Raw genomic sequence first — 27,241 nt, forward strand, 5'->3', positions numbered from 1 at the left:
TAGTTTTATTATCGAGCACTTTCCTTGGCCAGTCACAAATCTCACTGAGAAATAGGTTATATATGGTGAGAGCCACAGTATTCGGTCACATTTATTTCTTTTCAAACCAGTTCTAAACCATCATTTTGTAAAGGGACTGGGGTTTTGTTAATAATAGTCAAACATTACCTTGATGATTCTAAGCTTATTTGGCAAGAAACAACAGCAATTTCAAAAGGGGTTTCAATTTTATGTGGGGGGGGGGGAAAACCCGTGTGCCTTAATAATGATTTAGAAGACATCCTCTAAAGATTTTGCCTGTGCTAGCAGAAGTTCATGAGATTTGTAATCCAACACATCTGATGGGCAGTTGGGGAAAGTAATCCTGAAGAATTACAGTTTCACGAGTACAGAGGCTATTTGGCACTATGACATCAGACAGGAGACTAAGCCAAGGGAACTAGGCTGGCTGGCATGACATCAGTTCATCTGGTGAGAGTCTTTTCTCTCCAGCACAGAATTCCAAATAACTACTGGAATAGAAGTGTTCTGTTCTTTATAGATTTGTCTGGATTGGAATCTGCATCTAAACAGAACTTGTGTCACTGTTTAAAGTCAAAGTGCTTCTACTCACAGGATTTCTCTTGTAGATTCTCATCAGTTGTTTATTGGGTATGAATGTGACATCTTTTTGCTAAGGTATACGAGCTAAAAAAAATTGACCAGCTAAAAAAATCTTGAAGAAGGAAGATGCAGAGATCCATCTTTCCTAACAAAACATAGTCCTGAAAATGATGTTAACCTACGGTGCTGTGATTGGTGCAGAGAGCTTCACCGCACCAATGCTTGCTTCAGAAACAGATTATCTGTGATCCCATATGTCTTGAGAATAAAGCAATCCATATCCAAGAAAAGGTATCAACAAAGTCATTCAGCACCTGTCTCAAAGATGCTAGCAAATTCAGTAAGAAGCATCTCTACCACCTGATTCTGGTATATCATATCCTCTATCAGGCTGGCTATATCTCGCTCATGTCGCAACAGTGTTGGCCCAAAAACAATGCCAATGTTGTGAGTTGTCATCCGGTTGGTATCTGAGTGATCCATCACCCTGAATGGGGAAAAAAAAGCTGTAATGAGAACACCACACTATTTTGGCCCCTTTCCACGCATCCATGGCTGAATTAATTGAGATTTCATTTCTAAAACAAAACATACTGAAAATCATTTTCATTGGCCTGTAATCCATTTGATTGGCTAAATAGCCAATCAAAGAGACATCGGTCAGGGCCACAAATCGTAAGAGAAAGAAAAGACAAAGGTATGAAATTGCTTCTTCTACCAAGCAACCTTTGGATATCCTGTAATTTCTGTTTCCTTATTTCCAAAGTTAGCTACAAGATCAAATTTGCAGGCAGTTGCTCAATTATCCATGTAAGGCAATGATTGCCATTTAAGTTTCCCTCCAGAAGGCAAAATATGGTTCTACACCACCTCATGTCCAGGAAGTGTTAACCCAAATATTCAACTCAATTTTCCTACCAAATTCTCATGACTGACGAGTCTGTATGAAGTTGGGGAGTCCACTGCAACTGAGGTTAGGAAGAGATGGGACTGCCTGAAATGACTTCCTTATTGGTGGTCAAGATCAGTAGCACTATTCAAAGCCTGCAGGTCTTTCAAGAACATTTTAGCTGGCCGTGTAGTACAAGTTGCAACCGCAAAACCACTGATATTGCTAGTGCTCAGTTATAGAATTTCACTGTTGGACTGATAGTAATAATAATAATCAGTGCTTTTTTTGTAAAAGAAAAAGGTGCCAGAACTCACACATGTCATACAACCCACCTTGCCTACCCTACAAGGTTCCATCCAAAAAAGGTGCTGGAACTCTGTTCTGAGCGTTCTATGAGAAAAAAAGCCCTGATAATAATAAACCTTTATTGTCAAAGTACAACATGTGTACATTGAGATTAGCTGAGCCTCCCCCCCGTGCTCTCTCAGCTATAGAATAGTCCAATAATCCTGTACAGGTAGTCCTCGACTTACGATCACAATTGAGCCCCAAATTTATGCTGATAAGCAAGACAGATGTTAAGCGAGTTTTGCCTCCTATAACCACTTTTCTTGCCACAGTCGTTAAGTGAACCACTGCAGTTGTTCAGTTAGTAACACGGTTGTTAAGTGAATAAAACTTTCCCATTGACTTTTTTTCGTCAAAAGGTCAGCAAAAAAAAGTGATCACATGATCCCAGGACACTGCAATGATGAGCCAGTTGCCAAAGTTCCAAATTTTGATCATGGGACCATGGGGATGCTGCAACGTTCATTAAGTGTGAAAAATCGGTCGTCAGTGCCATACAGTGCCACTGTAACTTTGAAGGGTCACTTGTAAGTAGAGGACTACCTATTCTCACATGCAGGAAAATTCGTAAGTGTGAATATGCAAACGTTCCTTTAAAATGTTGATCCCAGTCTGAATTTTCAGGTTTAGCTTCCTAAAATATGCATAACAAGAAGTAAATGCAAGGGTAGCCTACATTTAATGAATAGATTCTTTTTATTGCTTCTTGTTCAAGGATATGAATGAGTAATTGCTCTTCAATTCATTTGCTTTCTTTCCTAGCTTTGTGAAAGAGAAGTTTAAACATTAGTTTCCCCTTGCTATTTTTTTCCTACTCGTGATTTTGTTTGCACTGCTATAAAAGAAAAAAGGAGACTTAATATAGGTAGTCCTCAACCCACAAAAGTTCATTGAGTGACTGTTTGAAGTTATGAAAGCACTGAAAACAATGACTTCTGACCACTTTCGCACATGACCGTTGCAGCATCCCCGTGATCACGTAATCAAAATTCAGATGCTTGGCAACTGGCATGTATTTATGACAGTTGCGCTGTGTCCCGGGGTCGCATGGTCACCTTTTGTGACCTTCTGACCAGCAAAGTCAACAGGAAAGCCAGAATCACTGTATTATTAATTGAACAACTGCAGTGATTCACCTAAACAACTGTGGCACGAAAGGCGGTGAAATGGGGCTAAATTCACTTAACAACCATCGCACTTAGCAACAGAAATTTTGTGCTCAGCTGTGGTTGTAAGTCGAGGACTACCTGAAACAAAAAGCCTGATTCTGCCAGGAAGAAAGTATGATTCGAGGTAATTTACTTGCGGAGGTGCTGAAGTAAGTAACGCAATGTGTCCCGGTTTGGTTGAGGGAGACTCTGGATCAGCCCAGTGAGCTTTGACACTTTTTCCTCATGATCGGATATCTCTGTGCAAAGAAAAGCAAAAGGGTTGTTTTTTTTCTTTCCAGCTGAGGAGGTAATGTTTAGAACGAAAGACAGTCTAACTTCCAAAGGGCAGATCAGAAATCTCCCATCACATTGCTATCAGATTACATCCTGAGCTCATTTTGGAGAAGAAAATAAATTTTAATTGGATGATAGGATTGTTGATACAACAGTCTTACTCCCCCACCCCACCCGCTTAGCCATAGAAAAGGTGGGCTTGCGGTCAATGGCTCGAACAAATAACAAATCCAAATAAAGATTAAATAGAGAAAACTGCCTCACGCCTTATCTTTGAAACAGAATATCATGGCAGGATGCATGACTACAGAAGCTAAGGGAACACAAACACAATGAGATCAAAACATTCTTTTTCAACTACTCTTGGGGTGATCCATGAAGAAACACAGCAGGATGGATACCTCTTCAGCTAACTCCTTACCACTCCTCCAGTGCAGTATAGGGGGTTCCCTGCCTTATGAAAAAACTGACTTCAAATGCTCAATGTGTATGTGCCTCTGTTCAAGCACTGGCATTGATTCATTCATTTGTTCATAAGTTCATACCTTCATTCGTTCAGTTGTTCATTCATTCACGTTTACTGTAGAAACCACCCATCTCCCTCACAGAGGGACTCTGGGCAGTGTACAAATAATATATACATGTATAATACGTGTACATATGTGTAATAAGCTATTCAAATAATATATACGATATAATTACAAACACACCAACCTATGGATTGAAACATACAGAACGTAATATAGGTTTAAAAAATCGAAGCCATCTTTAAACCAACTACAAAGTTGATTTGAGAGCTGGCGTGTGTGTGCCTGGATTGATGATGGCTTAAATGCTAACCAATGAGAGTTTTAATTGAATTAATGCTGAAAGTTACAAGAACAATATCTGAAAGATGACGCAGGGCAAGCAAAAAGGGTATTCTTCGTACAGATCATATAATTATTTAAGATTCCCCAGCTCCTCTAGCAACATTACATTCTCTGCATTCAATGATCTATTATGTTCCCGAAGCAAAAAATGAAGATACCTGTAGATAATCTGAAGTATATCTCAGATTGGAGAATTAGGAAAGCCTGAGATGTCTTCCCCCACCCCCGCTTCCTCCGGTGAAAACCAAGACAGACAATTTCATTTTATACAACACCTTTTCTAAAAATGAATTGCAATATTTCAGAAAAGTCACAGGTTTTTAATGCTGGCTCAGAATTAACCTCTGCTGGACTCATATATTTGTGTTTGTCAATGCTGAGGGGCAAGCAGACTTACTGACAGAAGCTATAAATTCATCAATGTGGCTGTAGGGCACTAGGGATTCAGGTAACTCTCGGAAGAAAAGCTTCAAGGCCCCTGTTATCACATGCACATCATCCCACTGTGGGCTGGCCAGGTTCAACTTCTCCTCTAGGAAACAAGGAAGAAAAAGACTGATTCACCAAAAAGGGCAGAGTGATATCAAAGGGGACTTTTTTTTCCAATGTGACATCTTTCTGCTTTGTTGGCAGAGAGAGTCAACAAATACCTGTTACGGGACTGAAATATAACCCCTAATCAACCGGAATGGGAGAACTTGCCACAGCCAACTCGCCTCAGCCAACTCGTCGCAGGACAACTCGCCGTGGGAAAAACTTGCTACGGGGCAATTTAACAATTCAGTTTAATTATTTAAAATAAGTAAAAAATATATTTTATTTTTTGTCATTCAGATTTTGTTTTGTGCCTCTTTTTTGCATCCCTTCTTTATTGATTCTATTCCATCATTTCTTTGATATTAGGGTAACTTGTCTGCGGTGAGTTGGCCGTGGCAAGTTGGCCATGGCAAGTTGACCCTGGCTAGTTGGCCATGCTGGGCTGGCCATGGCAAGTTGGCTGCAGTGAACTCTCATAGAACCCTAACTGGTGAAGAATGTTGGGAGATGCATTTCAGCAAAAGCTGAGGTGTTATTAAGTTGCCCAGCACTTTTTTTTAAGGGATGAATAAATGGGGACAATGTTAATGCAGCTTCTCCTCTTTCCATGCTCTTTTCACCTGTGGCTCTTTCACTTAAGGGGCATAGCAAACCTGGGGGGAAAAAGATGCAGTATTTTGGCAAGCCTGGAAAATAATTGGAACAGAATAGAAAGGTCCAACCACTTCATCATCTGTTTTACTGGAAATGTTCAAGGCTAATGGCTATCACTTGCCAATTCCTGCTGATTTTATAGGGAATGTTGATGCTAAATCCAAACTGTAAGAACAGGAAGGTTATTTGCAATATATATATATATATATATATATATATATATATATATATATATATATATATATATATATATATATATATATATGTATATGTATATGTATATGTATATGTATATGTATATGTATATGTATATGTATATGTATATGTATATGTATATGTATATGTATATGTATATGTATATATATATATATATATATATATATATATATATATATATTGCCTTGACATCTTCATACTTGTGCTAGATTAGAAGAAAAAAGTGAATGAGTTCAAGTAGTCTGAAATACTCTTGACTCCAGGTACTCATTTGCATCTGGCTGCCTTAAACTCTTACACATTTGTGAGCCCATTGGTTTCTCTGGTGCAGTGGTCTTCAAACTTGGCCCTTTTATGATTTGTGGACTTCAACTCCCAGAATTGCTCAGCCAGGCATGCTGGCTGGGGAATTCTGGGAGTTGAAGTCCACAAGTCATAAAAGGGCCAAGTTTGAAGACCCCTGCACTAGTGTGACAGTTTTTAGGCCATTGAAAGAGTCCCCAACACATTTGCAAAAAGTTTTGTACCTACAGATATCAGGTCCTTGAAATGACACTCCCCCCCCCCTTCTTTTCCTGATAGAATTCCTAAAAGGCAAGATTCTCACCACTGCTCTAGCTGATGTAGCTAACTTCCTTTTCTTGGGACAGCTCAATTAAAGTGCAAAGACTCGGCAGGAAGGGGAGAAGACATTGGGTAAACCCAGATTTGACTCTCTCTTTGGAATCAAAGCAGCTTAATTGTGGCTAAGGCAACAAATCCAACTTGAGTCATAAGAGGCTAGTGTGATCTAGAAACTAAAAGAAGGACCTTCCAAGTCCAAAGATAAATATTTATTTTACCAAATAAATACGGCTGCTCATCCTACATAGGAATGCTGAGCAAAAAAATTGGATTCTCTCTCTCTCTCTCTCTCTCTCTCTCTCTCTCTCTCTCTCTCTCTCTCTCTCTCTCTCTCTCTCTCTCTCTCTCTCTCTCTCTCTCTCTCTCCCTCCCTCCCTCCCTCCCTCCCTCCCTCCCTCCCTCTCTCTCTCTCTCTCTCTCTCTCTCCCTGTTTGGGTCAAAATGAACAAAAACTCCATTGGGGATTGTTGTCATTTTTAAAACTATCCCCTTTGGAGGCTTGTACGAATTCAGAATATGTACCCTATGTTCAAAACATAACTTGGCTTCATTAAAGTCTCCTGCCAGGGTTGCTATTTCAAAGATTGAGAGACAGAAACATTACCTTGGCAACGTTGCTCTGGGAAGACATAGCGTCCGTCGGATGTCACTGCCCGTTCTGCAAAGCAGCACAGTGGTTATTGAGGATGCCACAGGAGAAACAATATCTTGTGGCAAAGGGGGAAGACAGGTCTGAAGGTGGCCAGAATGCGTCCCTTCATTCTGGATGACTTTATGGAATACAGAGACTTAAGGTGGCTTGTCTATTGTTTTTCTTTTTTTCCTGCAGTGTAGAATTCAGCCATTGTCACCTTTTCATTTTTTGTTTTCTATCCTGCCTTAAGCTCTGGTAAACAGAATTTTCTTCCCCCCCTTTTTTAAAAGAGAGGTTTATGATCTTCTGCATTGTCTCGCAAACTTTGTGCAGCTTTAGCAACAGGAACAGTTCTGAACTACCTGCTGGGATAAGTGCTGTAAATCAAGACCTCTCTGATATGGAAGACAATTACTTCCACATTGGATCAGAAAAACCCAAAATTAGATGACCTCACCTAAGGGATAGAGATAAGGAGAAGACTATGCCATGTGCATGTTCTTGAAGAATGGTTAGCAAGGCATCTTTGAGCTGAAATGAGGAAGTCTTGTTCCTCTAGTCAGCCTTGCTTTCATCTATAATTTTCCCATATATTAAAGGGAGATAGATGATAGATGATGATATAGATGACAGATTGATATAAACAGTTATAGATGATGATATATAAAGAGAGATGTAGATAGAGATAGATAGATAGATAGATAGATAGATAGATAGATAGATAGATAGATAGATAGATAGATAGAAAGATAGATAGATAGATAGATAGATAGATAGATAGATAGATAGATAGATAGATAGATAGATAGATAGATAGATAGTTCCCTTAGTTATTCTCATTTAGTGTTTTTCAACCTTAGCAAGTTTAAGATATGTGGATTTTTCAGCTCCTAAAATTCCCCAGTCAGGATGAAGTCCACATATCTTAAAGTTGCTGAGGTTGAGAAACACGGCTCTAATTCATCTAATTGCAAAAGAAAAAAGAAAATATTACAGTATGAGGACAGTAGTTCATGTAATGTCATAAGGGTAGCCAATAAATGTTTTCTATCTTTGAGTTTAGAGAAAGAAGCATATAGTATATGATGCTAACTGCAATGATAGTATTTCCAACAAACCTGCTGCCCTTGAAATGCTTTATCTCTTCACCTAAAGTAAAGCAACATAGGTTTTGGAGGCTTAGACTCCATGTTCACCATTTATCATTCTATAAGTACTCACCACGGTCAACTATGAATCTCAGCTTCTGAATAGTGGCCAAGTTCCCATTGACCCTATAGATTCCATCTGCATCCAGTCCTGAAAGAGAAGGAAAGAATTGCTGTGAATTCCCCACTTAAATCTATGGAGTGTCAGAACAGGGCAAAGATCCTAGCTGAGGCAAAGATGGAATGATGATCCAGGGATTCCCTACCTCTCTCTTCCACAGCTTCCACACATTGTTGGACAAATCGGGGTACTGTGCCCCCTTCTCGCTGGCACAAGGCTTCTAGCCGACAGCCAAAGACCTGATCTGGGAATAAAAATGGAAATAAAATAAAAATACCCGTGGATTAAAACCATCTTGTTAAACCTTTCCTTGCTAGTTATACTTATTTTGTTTTAAACTCCATGCCCAAATAAAAATAAAAATTGTAAAAAACCAATCTATGTCACTTGTTTCTCTCAGCCACATAGAATCCATGGTTCCTCAGAATTTTTAAACTCAGATTTGTGAGTTTTAGCAATAGTGATTTGATCCAGGAATGCTAGAAACAAAGGAAAAACTCAAATTTGTCTTGAGATCTGGATGAATCTGATCCTGTTGATGTTTCAAAGAGCTTTGAAGATCTGGGTCTTCACTAGGCCTTTGGTGAAAGTAAATGAACTCCTCTTGGATAATCTGAGGTAATTTTTCTTTCATTCCTGACCAGTTTTTGTCATCTTTGCCATTTTTATTCTTTTATTTTGTCTCTTATTATATTCTCATTCTTGTTTTTATTTGTGAGCTATTCAAAGCCATTGATAATTGAGCAGGATACTAATTAAATAAATAAATATCTAAGGATAAGGCCAATTTTTCCCCATGACAACCCTGAGGAAGGCCAGACTAAGGGAAAAAAATGTGGCTCAGGATGAATAAGAGCCTGGCTTTAATGGTGCAACACTTTCATCATTAAACCACACTAACTTTAAAAATAAACAAATTAATGCAGCAAGATTTTTGCTGTGCTAAATATATAGGGAAGTAGAAACAGACTGGTGATAATTTTTTATTAAAAGTGGCAACTGCATTAGTTGTCACAGCACTTATTCCTGTGTCTTCAGAAAAATCGCATATTTTTTTGCCACCGTTATAAGAATCCTGGTCAAAATTCTAGTCCTTTGTCTCAATGTTTCCAAACTATCACTCGAAGCATTATGACAATGTGGCCCAAACCCTGATAGGGTACAAAAATACATCCGTGGCAATGCTGACTTTACCTTTGAAAATCCATAATCTCTATTTGGCCTCCATTGCAATGAAACCACAGGGATCTGCACCATTACCTCGGATCAGTCCTTTCTCCTGTAAACTTCTCAAGGGTGGCCTCTTGGCGATGAAGCGTCTCAGCTTGCTTCTTACCCTTTTCTTGTAGACTCTGCCGGGACTACCAGGGGCTAGAGGAGGAAGAAACCGAAGCCAAGAGAAGTTAAGGCAGTTATATTTTTGACAACTTTTAGCACCCTCCCCCCCACCCAGATCTTTCTGGTCTCAAACCTGCTGGCACTTCACTCTTGGAGAGCCCAACTTCCTCTTCATCATCCCAGCTCAAATCCACAAGCTCAGCGCTGTTGGACCGATAGAGTGGGTACAGAAGTGGCTCATCCAGAGGATTCTCTTGATCCTACAGTGGAGCAAGGAAGGAGCTTAATCCAGAGAAATTAGCAGTCAGATGGGATGGGGCGAAACGGGCAAATGCACTGCCATGAACTACAGAAGTTTCTGTTTCAAAGACATACAACCTTGGATTGATATGCTTAGGATTTCATAATGGTGTGCCATTGGGATAAACCCATGGTAGAAAAGGGAGAGAGAGAGAGAGAGAGAGAGAGAGAGAGAGAGAGAGAGAGAGAGAGAGAGAGAGAGAGAGAGAGAAGTCCTTTAGGGTCATGAAGAACTACAAACTCAATAATGGACAGACCACGCACAGAGTCCTTTTTGTGGACTCTGCACATCATCTGTCCTTTATTGAATTTGAAGGGTTGGCAACTAGCACTCTAGCAACTAGCAAAATTGGGGGACTTCAGTGCCCATCAGGGCCAATTATAGCACAAACAATTATAATAAGGCATGATAAAATTTTCCAAACCAGTTTGATGTGGTTGTTAAGACACAAGACTAAAATTGGGACCCTGTGAGTTGTAACCCTGCCTTAGGCAAGGAAGCCAGCTAGGTGGACTTGGGCCAGTCACTCTCTTAGACCTAGGAAGGAGGTAAGGGCAAATCACTCCCTCAAACCTTGCCACATATAATGCGTAATATTGCTTATGCATTTGCCAAAAGACAAAACTAACTTGAAGCCATCCACACACAGTCAAAAAAGAGATTTTGCTCTAGAAGGCTCCAGGCTGCTTGCCATTGGGGCAATGTTAACTGGACAGAGTGAAAGAATTTAGGAACATCTTTTTTTCCCTAACAGCAATATTTCAAAGAAGAAAGGAAGAGACTGAGATAACTTAAAGTTCTTGGTATCTTTCACTCACTAGTCTGTGGATGACCCCTTTGATCGCCTGGTACCAGTCCTGGCTGACAGCTTCATTATCTGATTGCAAGAGATACTCATTGCCAGTCACAGTGCGAAACTAAGAAGAAACGAGGAGAGAACAAATTGGGTTAGGCAACAATTCCATTTAACCTGATCTCATGCTCTTCTAATAGATCCTTACCACCTAAGACTATAGTAGGAATCCTAACTTCATTTTAAATGATTATGACAACAACTTCATGTAATCACTTATTCCTGCTATGTTCCTCTCCTTGTGGGCAGGTGGCCAAACCAGGAAAGGATAGCTTAGTGTTACAACTGAACTTGGAATTGTAGTGAAGTACAGCCAGAGAAACCAGAGTATATTAACCAAGTATCTTGATTTAAAACAGGACCACTGTGAGTCAATTCTGAAGAACTGAAAAGCCTACAGTGGGACAAACAAGGTGTCCCCAGTTGCATGAAGTCTCGCTCCAAATATCTCAGGTCAAGATGGACTGGGGTTCCCACACTTACATGGATGACATTCCGCTTGCTGGACAAATCCCGGGCCCACTCAATACGAGCGCCACGCAAATCGACACTGCTTTCAGGCCGGCTACCAGATGGAGTCTGCAGGAAAAAAGATCATAGGTTAGGAGGCTCCCTATACCCCATTGCCAGACTTGATCTGTGTCAGACGCCACTGAGAAGGGACAAAGAAGATGGGTCCTAGTCCATGCTTACTTCCTTATTGATTTATCACAGCACCAGAGACTTTTGTATTAGTGGATGGATGGATAGCTGAGAGATGGAGGGGGAAGGGGAGAAAATAGAGATAGAGAAACATATATGCATAGAGCAGTGGTCCCCAACATTTGTGGCACCAGGGACCGGTTCCATGGAGAGAGGTTTTTCTGTGGATCAGCAGGTGCGTGGTTTTGTGTGGTGCTTGCATCTTGCAGATGGGGCTTTGCTTGTTTGTGAGGACCGGTTGCTGGCATGCCATGGCCCGGTACTGGTCCACAGACCAGGGTTTGGGGATCCCTGGCATACATTATATACATGGGCACACGTCATCTCTGAACAATACTGGCAGTGGGCATATCTAAAGAGTGTATTAGATCCCCAAATGGGTAAGATCACTTCTTTTATTCAAAAGACTCTCCCTTTTCCTCTCAGCCAGCAATCTCTCCAAGGGCACCTGTATGACTTTTCCAGAGATTGAGCTGACTTCTTCCAGAAAGCTTTTAAATTAGTGAGAGGGTTGTACAAAGCTAGACTGTCAGCCATACAAGACCTTAGGCTGCCTTTCCTGTTTTGCCATTTAAGCATCTGTCTGCTGCTGCACTCACCCATGCAGCTGTCACCTTGGGGTCCTTGTAGAACATGAGGCTGTTCCCGGCTAATACCAACCACGATGATGTCCAGGACTTTCTGGAGGTAGAGGAAAATGAGAGAAACTGGAGCTCAGTCCGCCAGAGCCATAAACAAAACATACAACCTTCCGCGGGCTGCCAAATATAAAAGTGTCAAAAGGTTTTTGAAGAGTCAAGATCAATGTTCCCACCTGCCACCATGTGGCACTGAAAGGATCTGTCTGTGCTTGGAATAACCTCTGCAATGTAATAAATTACCATATCTCAACATGCCAGTGACCAAGTATTGGAGGAGACACCAAGGAAGAGCAATCTTGCTGATAGTTTCTGGTCTCAAAAACATTTACTGTATTTTCAGATCATAAATGAGAAATGCCACTCTCCCCCTTTCTTGCTGAACAATTGCTAATGAAATAATAGACTGGTGGAGACAAAAGTATTATGAACTGGGGTCAGGAGACATCCTGTTGACTTTCTTCCTTCAAGGTCTTCTTTTGACAGGAGAATATCCTGAACTCACACTTATTCTGACCTTGCTTTCGTTAGCACGGAGCTAAGTGTTGGACCGGTGTACACGTTCGTTTCACGTTGTACATACAGCCATCATTTGACAAGTATAAGTGGGCATGTATCTTCTTTGACATCTCCGCTATGTCCCATTTCCCTGGATTTGCTCCCCCTCCTCTCCCCTACAAAAATGCTGGGTTCTGCCTTATTTTACGTTGGAATACAAGTCAGAATGTATTTTGTATTGCAAAAACTACAGAATCATTCAGCCTGTAGATGGCAGGTTTTGCTGTGTATCTATGGTTATACTCTATGGTTTATGTTCTGAGGAATTTCCTGAGACAGTTGTGACAGTTCAAACCGATAAGCAGCAAGGCCCATATGGACTGTGTATTCTGTACATTTTATTTGATCTGAATGGCTATGTGACCATCCTCTGCTACCAATCTGAATGGCTCTATAATAATCTTCTGCTACCATTTCTATATAATAAAACAGATTTTCAACATTTTGCCCACCCTATCCCCCTTTGGATTTATGTCAGTGACTCAGAAGGTCCATTATATACACTATATGCCCCTTTCCATCCTCTTTGTCTATTCAGACCAGGACACACTGCTTGTCAAAACCCCTTCAGCTGTGAAATGCTTCTCAGAGAGAGCTGGAAAGGTAGCCAAATGAGGACTCAGAAGCACAAATGCCCCAGAATTTTCCTAGATGGACAATGAGGAAGGTATCCCTCCTCAAGCCCCTTCCTGCCAGGGAGACTTCAATGGCATACCTGAGTTTCCGACCTCCTTCCGCAATCTTGGTTTTGTTCAGCTGTCCACATTTCTCCACCACCTGCCAAGAGAAAACAATGTCCACAAACTTGCAGTCCTAGCTCTGTCCTGTGGTCCTTCCTGAAATCCATACCACTCCCCATACTCCCAATTCTTTATAGATCTTTAATTTCCTTCAAACTCGGGCTCCACTGCTAACTCTCCTCTAACTGGATCAGTTGAGGGAGGAACTTCCTTAATGTGGCTGAGCTGCAACCTATAGCAGCCCCAATCCACACAGTCAGTGATAAGGATCTGTAGTTTGGTGGCACTGGGGGACCGTAAGTTTCCCAAACCCAATGTGTGCAAGAATCCAAACAATTTGGGCCAGTGAGATACAATCATTTTTCAGAGAAGACAGAGAAAAAACACACTGGTATACACATGCTAAAAAGGACAGGTGGAGATGGCAAAACCAAGAATAGGGCAGGTGTATCTTCTGAATAGGACAGGAAAGCCTGGAGGAACATTGTCCATAGGGTCGCGATGGGTCGGACACGACTTCGCAACTAACAACAACATCTTCTGAATGCACAGATCCTAGTCCCAGCTAGAGATTTCATCTCCAACAATTCTCTTCCTTTCCATGCCTGCTTCTCTAGCTTGATTTCCTTTTACTTGTTTCATTCTCTAGATCCTTCTACATTCTCTTTACCATCTCCTTTGCCCCTTCACTCTCCAAATCTCATTTTTCTTCCTGGGCAACATTCCCAATCTCAGCGGAGCCAAATGAAGAAAGAAGGCAGCAGGATAGACCCACTCCAAAACCCACAGAGTGGACTTCTCTGGCATGGCACAACTGGCCTCTGGGGCTAAGCAAGAGAACATCTTTCGTCATATCCTTTCAGATAATGGTGACTGAGGCCGCTGCCATGGGATGGAAAGGGGGATATTTATATACCATTCATCCCAGGAACCTGAGAGGGTAGTACAAATATCTTCACAGATGAGGCATGAGGCAGACGAAGTTGATGAGATGCAACTATAACTCATGATGTTTATCAAATGACAGGAGATTGAGCCTAACCATTTTAACACCGCTGTCTAGTTGTAACATACATGCAGTAATTCAGCATTGTCTGAGATGGAACCATTGATAGAGGATGGCGCAGAGTATTCTCCTAACCAGGCCTGGCAGCTATATTGGGAATGGTTCCGCCGATGGTTTCCCTGTACAGAGAAAAAAGAAAGCAAGAAGATTTACCAACCATTTTGGGTACCCATTCCCTTCCTGCTGCCAGCAGGCACTGCCAAGGCTGAATCTTTTAGGCTGCCAAAACTTAAATGATTGACCATACTGAGTAGCAGATAGCGGGGTAGCTAATACACAGAACCTCAATATATTTTCTTTCTTCCATTTGAAAACACTTTACAAAGGGGGAAGTGGCCAAGTGGCACAAATGCTTGGTTACCAAACTGAGTTTGCTAACGTAATGGGCAGAAAGAATAACCTTGAGGAACAAGAGGAAGACCCACAACCAAAACAAAACAAAAAAAAAACCTAGGTGTGGGTCAGAAATGTAATTTGAGAATGTATCTCAGACAGATCCTTCCTAGTTCTACGAAACTAAAGGGGGAGGGAGAGAAAATATTCAGACTTGCAAGATTCTACTACTGTAATGTCATAATAAAAGTAGTATTAGCATTCATAACTTTGGTTTTCTAATTTGATCTACCTGGAAGGGCTAATAGACCCTTCCTCCCTCCCTCCCTCCCTCCCTCCCTCCCTCCCTCCCTTCCTTCCTTCCTTCCTTCCTTCCTTCCTTCCTTCCTTCCTTCCTTCCTCCCTCCCTCCCTCCCTCCCTCTCTTCCACCACCTTTCAGTCCTCTCTCAGTCTCTCTCTTCTGCAGTACACTATAAAAGCTATTTAAAGGACTATTAGCCCCAGTATTTAAAATTACATGCCCATTACCTACATGCACTAGTCACTGCTGTCCTGCCCTCTCGTTCAGATGCACCTCTCCTTTTACCCCAGGGGGATATAGATTAACCTTTCCATTCTGCAAACCCATCTCTTTTGTCCTCCAAAACTTGCCATCCCAGTGGATCCCCTGAGAACCGGTGCCTTACCTTGGGAGGCCGCATCTCTGGTAACATGAAGGATTTGGTGTATCCTAGCTTTTTGTGGAGACCTTGAGCCCCAGGCTGCTCCCTGCCCACTCTATCTTCCATTTGGTCCTGGGTGGCTTCTGGCATAGGGTCTGCTGGAGCTGAGAGATCATTTCCCTCTATCTGCACCAAGCTCTGGCAAAGCGACACAGAAAAGGGGAGGGGGGAGGAAAGAGAGAAAGGCCATGTGGCAGGCATGAGCCCAACTAATGCTTCCCTTCCCTGTCACCAATTTGCTGGTAATGACCTACAAAGCCCTTCATGGCATGGGTCCGGAATACCTCAGGGAGCACCTGCGGCCGGCATCAACTTCCCTCCGCCCAGTGCGCTCCCACAGAGAGGGCCTCCTCGGGGTGCCACCGGTCAAAGAATGTCGACAGGTGGCCCCCAGGGGGAGGGCGTTCTCTGTGGGCGCGCTGGATTTATGGAACCATCTTCCGGTTGAGCTCCGGATGGCACCCGACCTTCGCTCCTTCCGGCGCGATCTAAAGACCTACGTGTTTGAACAAGCTGGCCTGGCCTGATGGGTGATGGGTTTGGGTTTTATTGCTTTTTATGTATTTTAACTTATTGTTATAGTTTTTTGGCATCTTGTTTAATCTCTTTTAATTTTTGTATTCTTGTCTTTTAACATGCATTGCCCTGTTCACTGCCCTGAGTCCTTCGGGAGAAGGGCGGTATACAAATACAATTATTATAATTATAATTATAATTATAATTATAATTATAATTATAATTATTGTTGTTGTTGTTGTTGTTGTTGTTGTTGTTGTTATTATTATTATTATTATTATTATTATTATTATTATTATTATTATTATTATTATTATTATTATTTTGATCCACAGCCACCTATTTCTTTCAAATGTGGGCCTCAATTTCTTCAGTGCTGTTCCACAGCTGATGATATGGACAGAGCCTTCAGATGTGACAAGGGAATGGGAAGAGTTTACCATGTGAAGACTAGCTGGCAACCACATGACCTGTTCTGACATAGCACACAATGATTTCTCATTACAGAAATTGCTCAGGCATCAGGCTAGTGACCCAAAATGTAATTCTGGATTAAAGCACCAGAGAGCAGTCAAACTCCAAGGACAGCCTCAAGAAGGCACTAGCAATTTGATTGGAAGCATAGAGTACAGCAAAAATCCTTGACTGCAATTGAGCCCACAGTTTTGGTCGTAAGTCATGACAGTTGTAAAGCATACTACTTGTATGTCAGCTCAGTATTTGCCAGCTAAATTCTTGCTGGATAAAGGCACAAACCTCTCAGAAGTAAGGATTTGATTTCTGAAGCTAAGTAGCCTGGATGTCATCCCCCACCCCCACCCGCCCCCTGCAACAACTCTAGCTTCTCACCATCTCTTGAATCCTCCTGGGTGGCTTCCATGACTTTTCACCTGTTGCAGGCTTATAGTAGTAACTACGCAGGGAGCTGGAATCTATGTGACGTTCCCAGGCTTCCAGCGTCTGTAATGGTGGGCTGCATGGGGAAGGAGGTGTTGTTGGTAATTGCTTCATCTCCTCCAGATTGTAATAAATTGGAGGCTTTTCCCCAAGGAGAGATGGAGGAGTATCATCCAACATCTGCCAGAAAGAAGCAGGAAATAAATAAGAGTTGGACTTACCATAACATACCATTCCATCACTGGAAGATGGACATGGTAGGAAAGGGTTAACTCTACCACTTTTACTCAAAGAGTAAGGCTTAGGATCTCTTCCGGTCCCATGGAAGAAACCTCATCCAACTATGTCTCAGGCCAATTTACTTCACAAAGTTGTGAGGGAAAAAAAATGGGAGAAAGCATAACTGCGTATGCTGGTTTATGTCCCTAAACAAAAAGTGGGATTAGAAAAAAAATTCTAACAAATACAGTGAATCAGTAAATTCCACTGTGACAACAAGAACTTGCAAAGGAAGGGTATATGGGAAGAGAAGAACAATGTGTAACAATCAGTACAAGGCAGTAAAGTAACTGTCCCCTTGATCATTGCGCTGCCTAGGTATAGGTAAAGGTAAAGGTTCCCCTGCACATGCGTGCTAGTCGTTTCCGACTCTAGGGACCGGTGCTCATCTCCGTTTCAAAGCTGAACAGCCAGCGCTTGTCCGAGGACGTCTCTGGGTCATGTGGCCAGCATGACTAGATGCCAAAGGCGCATGGAACACTGTTACCTTCCCACCGTAGTGGTCCCTATTTTTCTACTTGCATTTTTACGTGCTTTCGAACTGCTAGGTTGGCAGAAGCTGGGACGAGTAACAGGCACTCACTCTGTTATTAAAAACCACATCCAAATTACATTCTCAATGAGCAAATATAGTACTCTGTTTACAAATTCAGAGGGAGGCTACTTATATATGGAATATTTATGTATGGTAGATGTTATGTATGCAGACACCTGCATAGCAACAGCCACCAGGGGGCGTTGGCCTGAACGGTTTTGGCGGGAAACCCAGTTTCGGCGGTAAACTTAGGGCCAACCCCATTGGCTGTCTGCCTACCTGGCTAGGTATTTAAGGAGGCCAGGTAACCCTCATTCCCCAGTACGCTACCCCCTTCTAATAAAGAGCTGAACATGTACTCCAGCTGGCGTCTCTTCCTTGCGTCGGACCCACTACAAAACAGTGGCGACGAAGGTGGGGTCGCTGCCGACAAGGAGCTGAAGTCACTGGGGGAACGCTCCGCGAGCTAAAGGGAAAGGCATTTTTCCTTCCTTCTTCCCCACGACCGCCAGCTGACCGGACCATGCCGGTCATCGCATCCGCGACTCGAGACCCAAACCAACACCGTGATGGCAAGAGCCGGACAACCCCGTGAATTTGACACCCGCCACCCCGAGTCATGGGCCCGTTACCTGGCTCACGCCGAAATGTACATGCGGTTCAACCAGATCTCGGAGCACGGTGCAAAGGCCCTGCTCTGCATCGGGGGACCCGCACTCCTAGAGTTCGCCGCGAACCTGTTCGCCCCAGAGGCCATCAATACCGTCACGTACAGGGACCTCGTTGCCAAGCTCAATGCCAACTTCCGGCCCTGGCGCTCCAAAGTGGCCGCAAGGTCGCAGTTCGAAAAAAGGGACCAGCGCCCCGACGAGTCCGGTGCCGAATTCCTCGCCGCCCTACGAGAAGCCGCCATCGCCTGCAAGTTTTCGAACTTGGAGGAGCGGCTACGGGACCGGCTGATTTGTGGCCTACAAGACAGGCGGCTGCAAGAGAGCCTGTTCGAGAGAGAGGAGGTTTCACTCCAGGAAGCCGAAGACATCATCCTGGCCCACGAAGCGGCCTGCGGGGCCGTCCAAGCAGTCCAGGAGACCCGGGCCGGCAGCTAGGCGGCCAGCATCCACCGGCAGGTCGCCACAGCTGAAGACGACCAGAGCATTGACCTCCTCCAGCGGAGGTCGACCCCCGACCAGTGAGGAAGACGCCCAGACAAGCCCAGGCCTCCTAGCAACGCCACCAACCCTAAAAAGTGCACAGGGTGTGGTGGAAACCACATGCGCAGCCTCTGTAAGTTCCGGGCGGCCACGTGTCAGGCCTGCAAGAAAACAGGCCACATAGCCGCGGTCTGTCGTAGCCGCCGCCCCCGAGAGGAGATCCACAAGCTGCAACCGGAGGAATCGCCGTTCGAAGGTACTGGGGCCCCAACCAAATCGCGAATTGGCTATGTTGAGAGCCGGCTGGCCATTAACCACACGGGTAGCCGCCGGCTGCTCAAACCCAAAATTAGACTAACAATCCGCTTGCAAGGCGTCCCTTGCAGCATGGAGCTTGACTCTGGATCAGCGGTCTCGATCATTTCGGATGAGACCCTTAACTATATAAATAGCCGGAGCAAGCAGCGGATTAAATTACGGCCTACAAATTTAACCCTGACCGATTTTCAAAATTCGCCGGTCAAGGTAAAGGGGGAGGCTACCATCTCGGTGGGGTTTAAGGGTCGCGAAGAGCACCTGGAGGTTGTAGTGGTAGAGGGCTGGAGAGCCAGCCTGGTCGGCCTAGACTGGTTCAAGGCCCTGGGAATCACAGTCTCCGGGATCCACCGGATCCAGGGGGACTCCGTCGAGGCCGTCTGCAAGGAGTTCGCAGACGTCTTTGACGGGACGCTGGGCAGATACACAGGGGCCCCCATATCGTTCAAGCTTAACTCGAACGTTCCCCCCATTAGGGTCCGGCCGCAGTGAGTCCCCTTCGCGCTCAAACACAAAATCGAGTGTGAACTGGATAAGCTGGTGGCCCAGGGAATCTTAGCGCCCGTAAATGGGGGGGAGTGGGAAACCCCAATCGTCACCCCCCTCAAATCCAACGGGGAAATAAGGATCTGCGCCGACTACAACTGCTCGGTGAACCACGCCCTAAACCCGCACGCTTACCCGGTCCCCACGGTCAGCCACGTTCTCACTTCCCTCCAAGGCGGCACCATCTTTGCAAGGCTCAATCTTGCGCAGGCGTACCAGCAACTCACGGTTACTAGGGCAACAGCTGACATTCAAATCATAGTAACACACAGGGGAGCATTCCAGGTGAACAGGCTGCAGTTTGGGGTCAGCGTTGCTCCTGGCATTTTCCAGGAAGTTATGGAGAAGACACTCAGGGGTATCCCAGGAGTCTGCCCCTATTTTGATGACATCCTGATTGCAGGAGCATCAGCAGAAGAGCTGGCAGGTAGGCTTAGGGAGGTACTGTCCAGGCTACGCACAGCTGGCCTCAAACTCAAGAGGGAGAAATGCAGCATAGGTGTTCCCTCCACAGAATTCTTGGGATTCAGGGTAGATGCCAGGGGCATCCACCCCACAGAGTCCAAGGTGAGGGCAATCAAACTAGCACCCACACCCAAGAACAAGGCAGAGCTACAGGCATTCCTAGGCCTGTTAAACTTCTACCACGCATTCCTTCCACACAAGGCAGCCATTGCAGAGCCACTCCACAGGCTACTGGACAAGCAGGCAGCATGGGTGTGGACTCCCGCCCACGACCAAAGCTTCAGGGCTTTAAAAGCACTACTGTCGGATAAGTCCACAGTAACCCATTTCATTGAGACAAAGCCCATATGCATCGCATGCGATGCATCCCCTTACGGTGTGGGCGCAGTACTCAGTCACCTCAAGCCCAATGGGGCGCAAATTCCCATAGCCTACTATTCCAGGATGCTGTCTGGAGCAGAAAGAAACTATGCCCAAATTGACAGGGAAGCCCTGGCAATCGTGGCAGGAATCAAAAAATTCCACGATTATCTGTATGGCAGGGAGTTCACTGTCTACACGGATCACAAACCACTCCTAGGCCTGTTCACAACGGACAGGCAGACGCTCCAAATTCTGTCCCCCAGAATGCTCCGGTGGTCCATCTTCCTTGCAGCCTACAATTGCAAGCTGGTGCACAAGCCAGGGAAGGAGATAGGCCACGCAGACGGCCTAAGTAGGCTACCCATTGACACCCCCGAACCAGACCCGGCACCAGCAACACAGATCCTAGCCCTGCAGGAGCTACCAGAATGCCCACTCCATGCCAAGGACATTGCCAGCAACACAGCCACCGACAACATCATGAGCATGGGTTTCCACAGGGTGGCAGGACAAGTCCCCGGGGCCTGAGTTCCAGGCCTATTTCACCAGGCCCAACGAGCTCTCCACACACAGGGGTTGCCTTCTCTGGGGAAGCAGGGTCATCATTCCCACTGCAGTCCGGGGCAAGGTATTGGACTCCTTACATGAGGGACACCCGGGGGTGGTTAGGATGAAGGCTCTGGCCAGAAGCTACCTCTGGTGGCCAGGGCTGGACAAGGACATTGAGAAACGGGTCAAGGCCTGTTACACGTGCCAGAGATCCAGGCCAGAGATGCTACACACACCCGTCCACAGGTGGGAGGCCACACACACACCCTGGTCCCGCATCCACATTGACTATGCAGGGCCATTTCAGGGCCAACTGTTCTTAGTAGTAGTGGACAGCCACTCCAAGTGGTTGGAGGTAGTCCCTGTTCCCAACATGACCTCGGGTAGGACAATCCAGGTGCTCCGAGCTCTCTTTGCCACACATGGCCTCCCTGACGTAATTGTGTCTGATAACGGGCCTCAGTTTACTGCTAATGATTTCCAGGCGTTCTTGAAGGCGAATTGGATTAGGCACGCCACCTCCGCGCCCTTCCATCCATCGACTAACGGGCAAGCTGAACGGATGGTAAGGACGACCAAGGATGCACTCCGGCGCATCATCAGCGGGGACTGGCATCACAGACTGGCCAAATTTCTACTTGCCCAACACACTTCACCGTGCGTTGCTACCGGGAAGAGCCCAGCTGAACTGCGATGGGGACGGTGTCTCATCACCAAGCTGGACCGTTTACACCCAGACCGAGTAGCAGCAGAGACGGATAGGCCATCATCATCATCATCGTCGTCGTCATCATCATCATCATCACCAGTGCACAGAGTTCTCAACATGGGAGACCTGGTCTGGGCAAGGAACTATGGGGCAGGGCATCCGTGGATTCCGAGGACAGTGGTTGAGAAAACTGGCCCCATCTCTTACATTGTGGGGGTGGAGGGGGACAGACACATAAGGCGACACATCGACCAGCTCAGAGGAAGGGTCCCTGAGTGCACCACACACGCCCAACAGGATAGCCACACCCCGAGAGAGGTCAGCCCAACCGGAAACAACACAGAACAGGAACCAGAGGAGGAGGGCCTCCTGAACCCAGCTCTGCTCAACCCAGCACAGAGGCCTCACAAACTGGCTGTCCAAGCCCAGGGCCAAGCCACGCCCAGACGGTCCACCCGGCCCCACATGACACCTGCCTACCTAGCGGACTATGTGTGCAAGTGACGGCCCCACTGTTGCCTTGCATTGACACACAGTGTACATAGTTATGTAGTTAGTTGCAAATTGTTCCATAGTTGTTATGTGGTTCTTCTCTAAGGGGGGAGGGGTGTTATGTATGCAGGCACCTGCATAGCAACAGCCACCAGGGGGCGTTGGCCTGAACGGTTTTGGCGGGAAACCCAGTTTCGGCGGTAAACCTAGGGCCAACCCCATTGGCTGTCTGACTACCTGGCTAGGTATTTAAGGAGGCCAGGTAACCCTCATTCCCCAGTACGCTACCCCCCCTTCCAATAAAGAGCTGAACACGTACTCCGGCTGGCGTCTCTTCCTTGTGTCGGACCCACTACACAACAGTAGAGTATATATACAAAGTAGAGTATATAGAGTCTATAGACAATCTTTGTAATCCTGCCTTAAAGCACATCAGTATGAGAAGAGTTCTGGACTTAGCTTATAAAAGGACTTAAAGTATAGAAGTTTAGGCCAGTGCTTCTCAACCTTGGCAGCTTTAAAATGTGTGGGCTTCAAACTCGCAGAATTCCCTAGCCAGCATGTCAAGTTAGGCATTTTTATGAATTTTTGACATGCCAAGCCCAAAATTTTCACCATTCCAGTCTGACCATGTAGTACTTTCAAAGGTGGCCATGTGTGTGTGTGTGTGTGTGTGTGTGTGTGTGTGTGTGTGTGTGAGAGAGAGAGAGAGAGAGAGAGAGAGACTTTGGGGCTTTTAGGACTGCTAATTCCTCTTGCCATCTTGACTGGCTGCTCTGCTCTGACAGTTTCCTATCTAATCCAATTAATTTTTGCTCTCCCAATGCTCCTCATGAAGAGGAGGAAGAATGCTTTTTTCAATATATCAAAGAATCAGCACCAGTGGAGGGTAAGGGTTTTCTCAGTGGCCTTCACCCCTGAAGCACTGCAGGCAAAATGAAAGCCAATGCTACCACTTTTCCCCTCCATAGTCTGCAACCTTTGAAGACCTAATCAAGGTCTTTCTGTATTTCCTAGGCAACCTTGGCTCTTTTATGATTCATGGACTTCAACTCCCAGTATTCCTGAGTCGGCTATGCCGACTCAGGAATTCTGGGAGTTGAAGTCCATGAGTCATAAAAGAGCCAAGGTTGCCTACCCCTGTCCTAGGCTATTTTCCTGGCCCAGCATCACAGCACTTTCAGATGTGGCTTCTTGCCAGCATGCCTATCGGAAAGCACTTCATGCAGGATGGGGAAGAGCCCTGGTTTTGGTCTTCATCTTCATTATTTCCTTTTTTTTTACCTCCCAAGATTGAGCCCTGGTTCCTCCAGAAAGCAGAACAGAAGGCTGAAGTGAGAGGCACTTCCTCTAGGGCCAAAGAAGATGATTTAAGATCCTTTTTTTTATCAAAACCAACTTCAGCTATGGAAAAGTGACTTTTGCTTAATGAAGAGCCAGACCTCCCCGTGCTGCAGGATACAAGGAAGGATTAATGATATTTCATGGATTTATGAAATTTTATAGTAGGTCCCATAAAAACAGTGAGCCATCTAAATGTCAGAATAAACTGGGTAGTGCTGATACTTTGGTCACCAAAACATTTGCTTATTTAAATGGGAGGGGGGAAAAGGTCAAAACCATCAACAGGAACATGTCATAATTCTATAATCCTGCTGGTCAATTAATCCAGGTTCTAGCCTATCCTATTTAGCATTGTTTGGGGGGGGGGGGTTTAAGCTGCCATCATCATTGTTTCAATTGTTTCTGTGGTTTAGTTGAGAACAGAGCAGAATGTCCTATATTACAGGCTGATTCAGCATTTTAGAGTTTTGACAACTTGAGACATGTAATAAAAGACCTAAGAGAAAGAGAAAGAATGAAATATTTACTCCAATTCCCACAAAATGTTAATTCCCCCTAATTTAACTTGTGCATTAAAGATTAATGGAGATAGGGTCTATAAAGTTTTAGTGTTTGTAAATTATCAGAATAACAGAATAGTGTTGTGGACACTAAGTTGATGTTGAACTTAATTACAGCAGCAAGACTTTTAATAGGTCAATATTGGAAGAAGGAGGAACTGCCGACTATAGAAGAATGGACTCTAAAGGTTTCTGACCTGGCGGAAATGGCAAAGATTTCGGCTTACTTGAAGGATCATTTGCAAGAACGTTATATTATGGAGTGGAAAAAATGGATTGATTATATCCAGAACAAATATGGGACTAAAAAGCTTCATTTAGCATTTGAATAAGTCTTCCTTTCTTTTTTCTTTTCTTTTTCTTTTTATATGTACCTATTGCTTGTAGTTATCTTATATGAGCAAGAGAGCGATAGATTTAATAGTTTATTGTTGTTAGCATATGGATGTTTATGATTGTTCTTTGTTTTTATACCTTGTACTTAGCTCTGGGAAGTCCGGGGGGGGGGGAAATGGGGGGGAGGGATAGGGAGGGTTAGGTAGGGTTGGGGGGAGGGGGGGATTGTTAAAGATAAAATGTACTGTAAAACTTTTCAATAAAAAAAAAACAGAATAACAGAGTTGGAAGGGACCTTGGAGGTCTTCTAGTTCAACCCCCTGCTCAGGTTAGGAAACCCTATACCACTTCAGACAAATGGCTATCCAATCTCTTCTTAAAAACTTCCAGTGTTGGAGTACACCCAGAACTTCTGGAGGGAAGTTGTTCCACTGATTAATTGTTCTGTCAGGAAATTTCTCCTTTGTTCTAGATTGCTTCACTCCTTGATTAGTTTCAGGCCTTAGCTTAGAACAGGGGCTATCTCTCTTAACCACTGCCAAGCTTTCTGACAACAACAACAACAACAACTGCGTGATTATGGATGAAACGTATAACAGTGATACCCATTGTCATCGGGGCACTGGGAAGTATGTCCAAAAACTTTGCAAAATACATCAAGAAATTGCAGCTTCCTGCAATAACTCCAGCAAAGTTACAAAAAAACTGCGGTACTCATATAAGAACATCTTATATTTTAAGCAGGTACCTGGTTGATACCTAGGATGCTGGCAGCAACCTGTGTCAACCATCAGCGCCAGTCAATTTGAATGTTCAGTTGACTGAGGTTCATGTTTAATGAATAAAAGATAATAATAAACAACAAAAACAACAACAGTAGTAGTACTAGTAATAGTAGTAGTAGTAGTCATTTACAGTAATACTAATACAGTAATAATACTACTTTATAGCAAATTGCTGTAAATCTGTTGGAATCAGGAGTCTATAAATGCAGGAAATCAATAATACTTAAAAATGCCCAGAATTCAAGGGAATTCTAATGCACAGCAAATGATTAACTGCAGAGAACAGCTTGCTTTGTGCCATTACAGTCAATTATGCATTTATGTGATAATAATCAGCATGTTGATGTTTTGCCCAACGAAGACAGCACTAGCAATAGCACTTAGACTTAGATAGTGCTTCATAGTGTTTTACAGACTTGTCTAAGCAGTTTACAGAGTCAGCACCCCCCCCCCCTCCCCCAACAATCTGGGTCCTCATTTTACTGACTCGGAAGAACAGAAGGCTGAGTTAACCTTGAGGTGCTGAGAATCAAACTCCCGGAGTAAGCAGTAAGTTAGCCTACAATACTGCATTCTAATCACTGCGCCATAATGGCTCTTAGATGGAAGCGCTACTGATACTAAAAGCCTTTAACATTCCCGTTAGGAAGTTTTAAAAAAAAAGCAAAATGAGTGTCATAGATATGCTGGGAAGAGATTAGCATAGTTGGTTTGAGCGCTTCTCCAAAATACTGTAGTCACTGGAGCAACCAGAGGGAGGATCAACAGTTCACACACAGACAAAAGGAGGCAGGGCCTCAATCATTGTAGTCATGCTAGACTTCTAAACATGAAAAGGGCAAGAAGCTACTCCTGTTTAGAGATTCTAAGGATATAAAAACATAAGGAAAGACCTGCTCTTTACTATTACTTTTTAAGCTTTGAATCCCCAAATAACTTTACTGGAAATTATGGGAACTGAACTGGAAGGTACAACCTAAGAGTTGGTTGGGGTACAGTGCTGGATTTTGCTCAGAAAGACCTAGATTTGTATCCTCCTACAAAATGAGGTCCACCATTTTCCAAGGTCCTTTGCAGTCTATGAGCAATGTTATTTTGAGGATAGAATCAAATCCAGTTTCAAGTATAGGACAGGAACAGATTATTTCAAATAACTATGTAAGAATTACCGTAATAAACACCATCCAGAGTCCAACCAGAATGGAGCAGTTTAGATATTTCATGGATGGTTGGATGGATGGATGGATGACAGTTACAGATAAACAAAGATACATAATGATCAAGTTTCCTTCTAGCTACTCCTGTCTGAATAGGAACAGCACAAGTAGCTGTGGAATGGCACAAGTAGCTGTGAGTCTTTCTTATGCTGAACCACAGCTGTGCCCAAGTAAACATTTTCCATAAAATCCCATTGACAGATCCATATACTCCACCCAATTCTTCCCAGCTCCACCCAGCTCCATATAGATTCTCTGCTAATGCCTAGCTACACAGTGCCCTCTCCAGCTAAGTCACAGCTGTGGGCTTGTCTATGTTCATTGCCCAAGAGGAAGTTGAAAACTGGTTGCTTCATGGCAGAAGACTGGAAGAATATTGCTAGTGGTCCAGAGAGTTTCTTCCTCTTCCTCACTTTGTCTCAGTTCTGATTATGTCTTCTTCTAAAATCCACCTCTCAGAGGTGACCCCCTTTATCCTACCTCAAGTCTTGAGGCCTTCAGAAGTTTTCTAGGAAGCACCGATACCCCAACAGTCTGGTACTTACAGCCAGTGACAGCTGTGCGGTTCAAGGGCGTGTGCAGAGGAGCTGGCCCTCCCACTAGCTTCCCCCACATCCTGTGTGGGTGGCAGAGGCTAACACCCCTTCCAATCAGGGAAAGACAAAGAGGAAATTATGCAAGGTAGCAGGGCAGATGTTCAAATAAGCAGCTCTCACCCAAGCATCTAGTGGAATCTTGACAGAAGAAAAAATATGCCTGCAGCAGCCCACAGCAGTCAGATACCATGAAGAACATATAAGTCAGAAGAAGAAACTTAATGCAGTAAAAGCTTACCG

At 44.2% G+C, this 27,241-nt stretch overlaps 1 protein-coding gene across 1 annotated transcript; it reads right to left on the reverse strand.

Annotated features, from left to right (window-relative positions):
• On the reverse strand, window positions 1-27,020 carry ARHGAP9 (Rho GTPase activating protein 9; the record flags this gene model as incomplete). The annotated part of the gene is made up of 16 exons (XM_081318963.1): window positions 1-1,090; window positions 3,146-3,251; window positions 4,558-4,692; window positions 6,796-6,849; window positions 8,047-8,124; window positions 8,240-8,338; window positions 9,355-9,465; window positions 9,566-9,692; window positions 10,552-10,650; window positions 11,070-11,165; window positions 11,888-11,969; window positions 13,200-13,261; window positions 14,299-14,409; window positions 15,311-15,484; window positions 16,712-16,939; window positions 26,886-27,020. 16 exons carry the CDS (start codon window positions 27,018-27,020, stop codon window positions 907-909), a joined length of 1,881 nt encoding a protein of 626 aa, XP_081175089.1. The 3' UTR covers window positions 1-906.
• Between the last annotated feature and the right edge of the window lie 221 nt (window positions 27,021-27,241).

This window comes from Vipera berus (genome assembly GCF_964194415.1).
Source record: "Vipera berus genome assembly, chromosome: 2".
NCBI classification, from domain to species: domain Eukaryota; kingdom Metazoa; phylum Chordata; class Lepidosauria; order Squamata; family Viperidae; genus Vipera; species Vipera berus.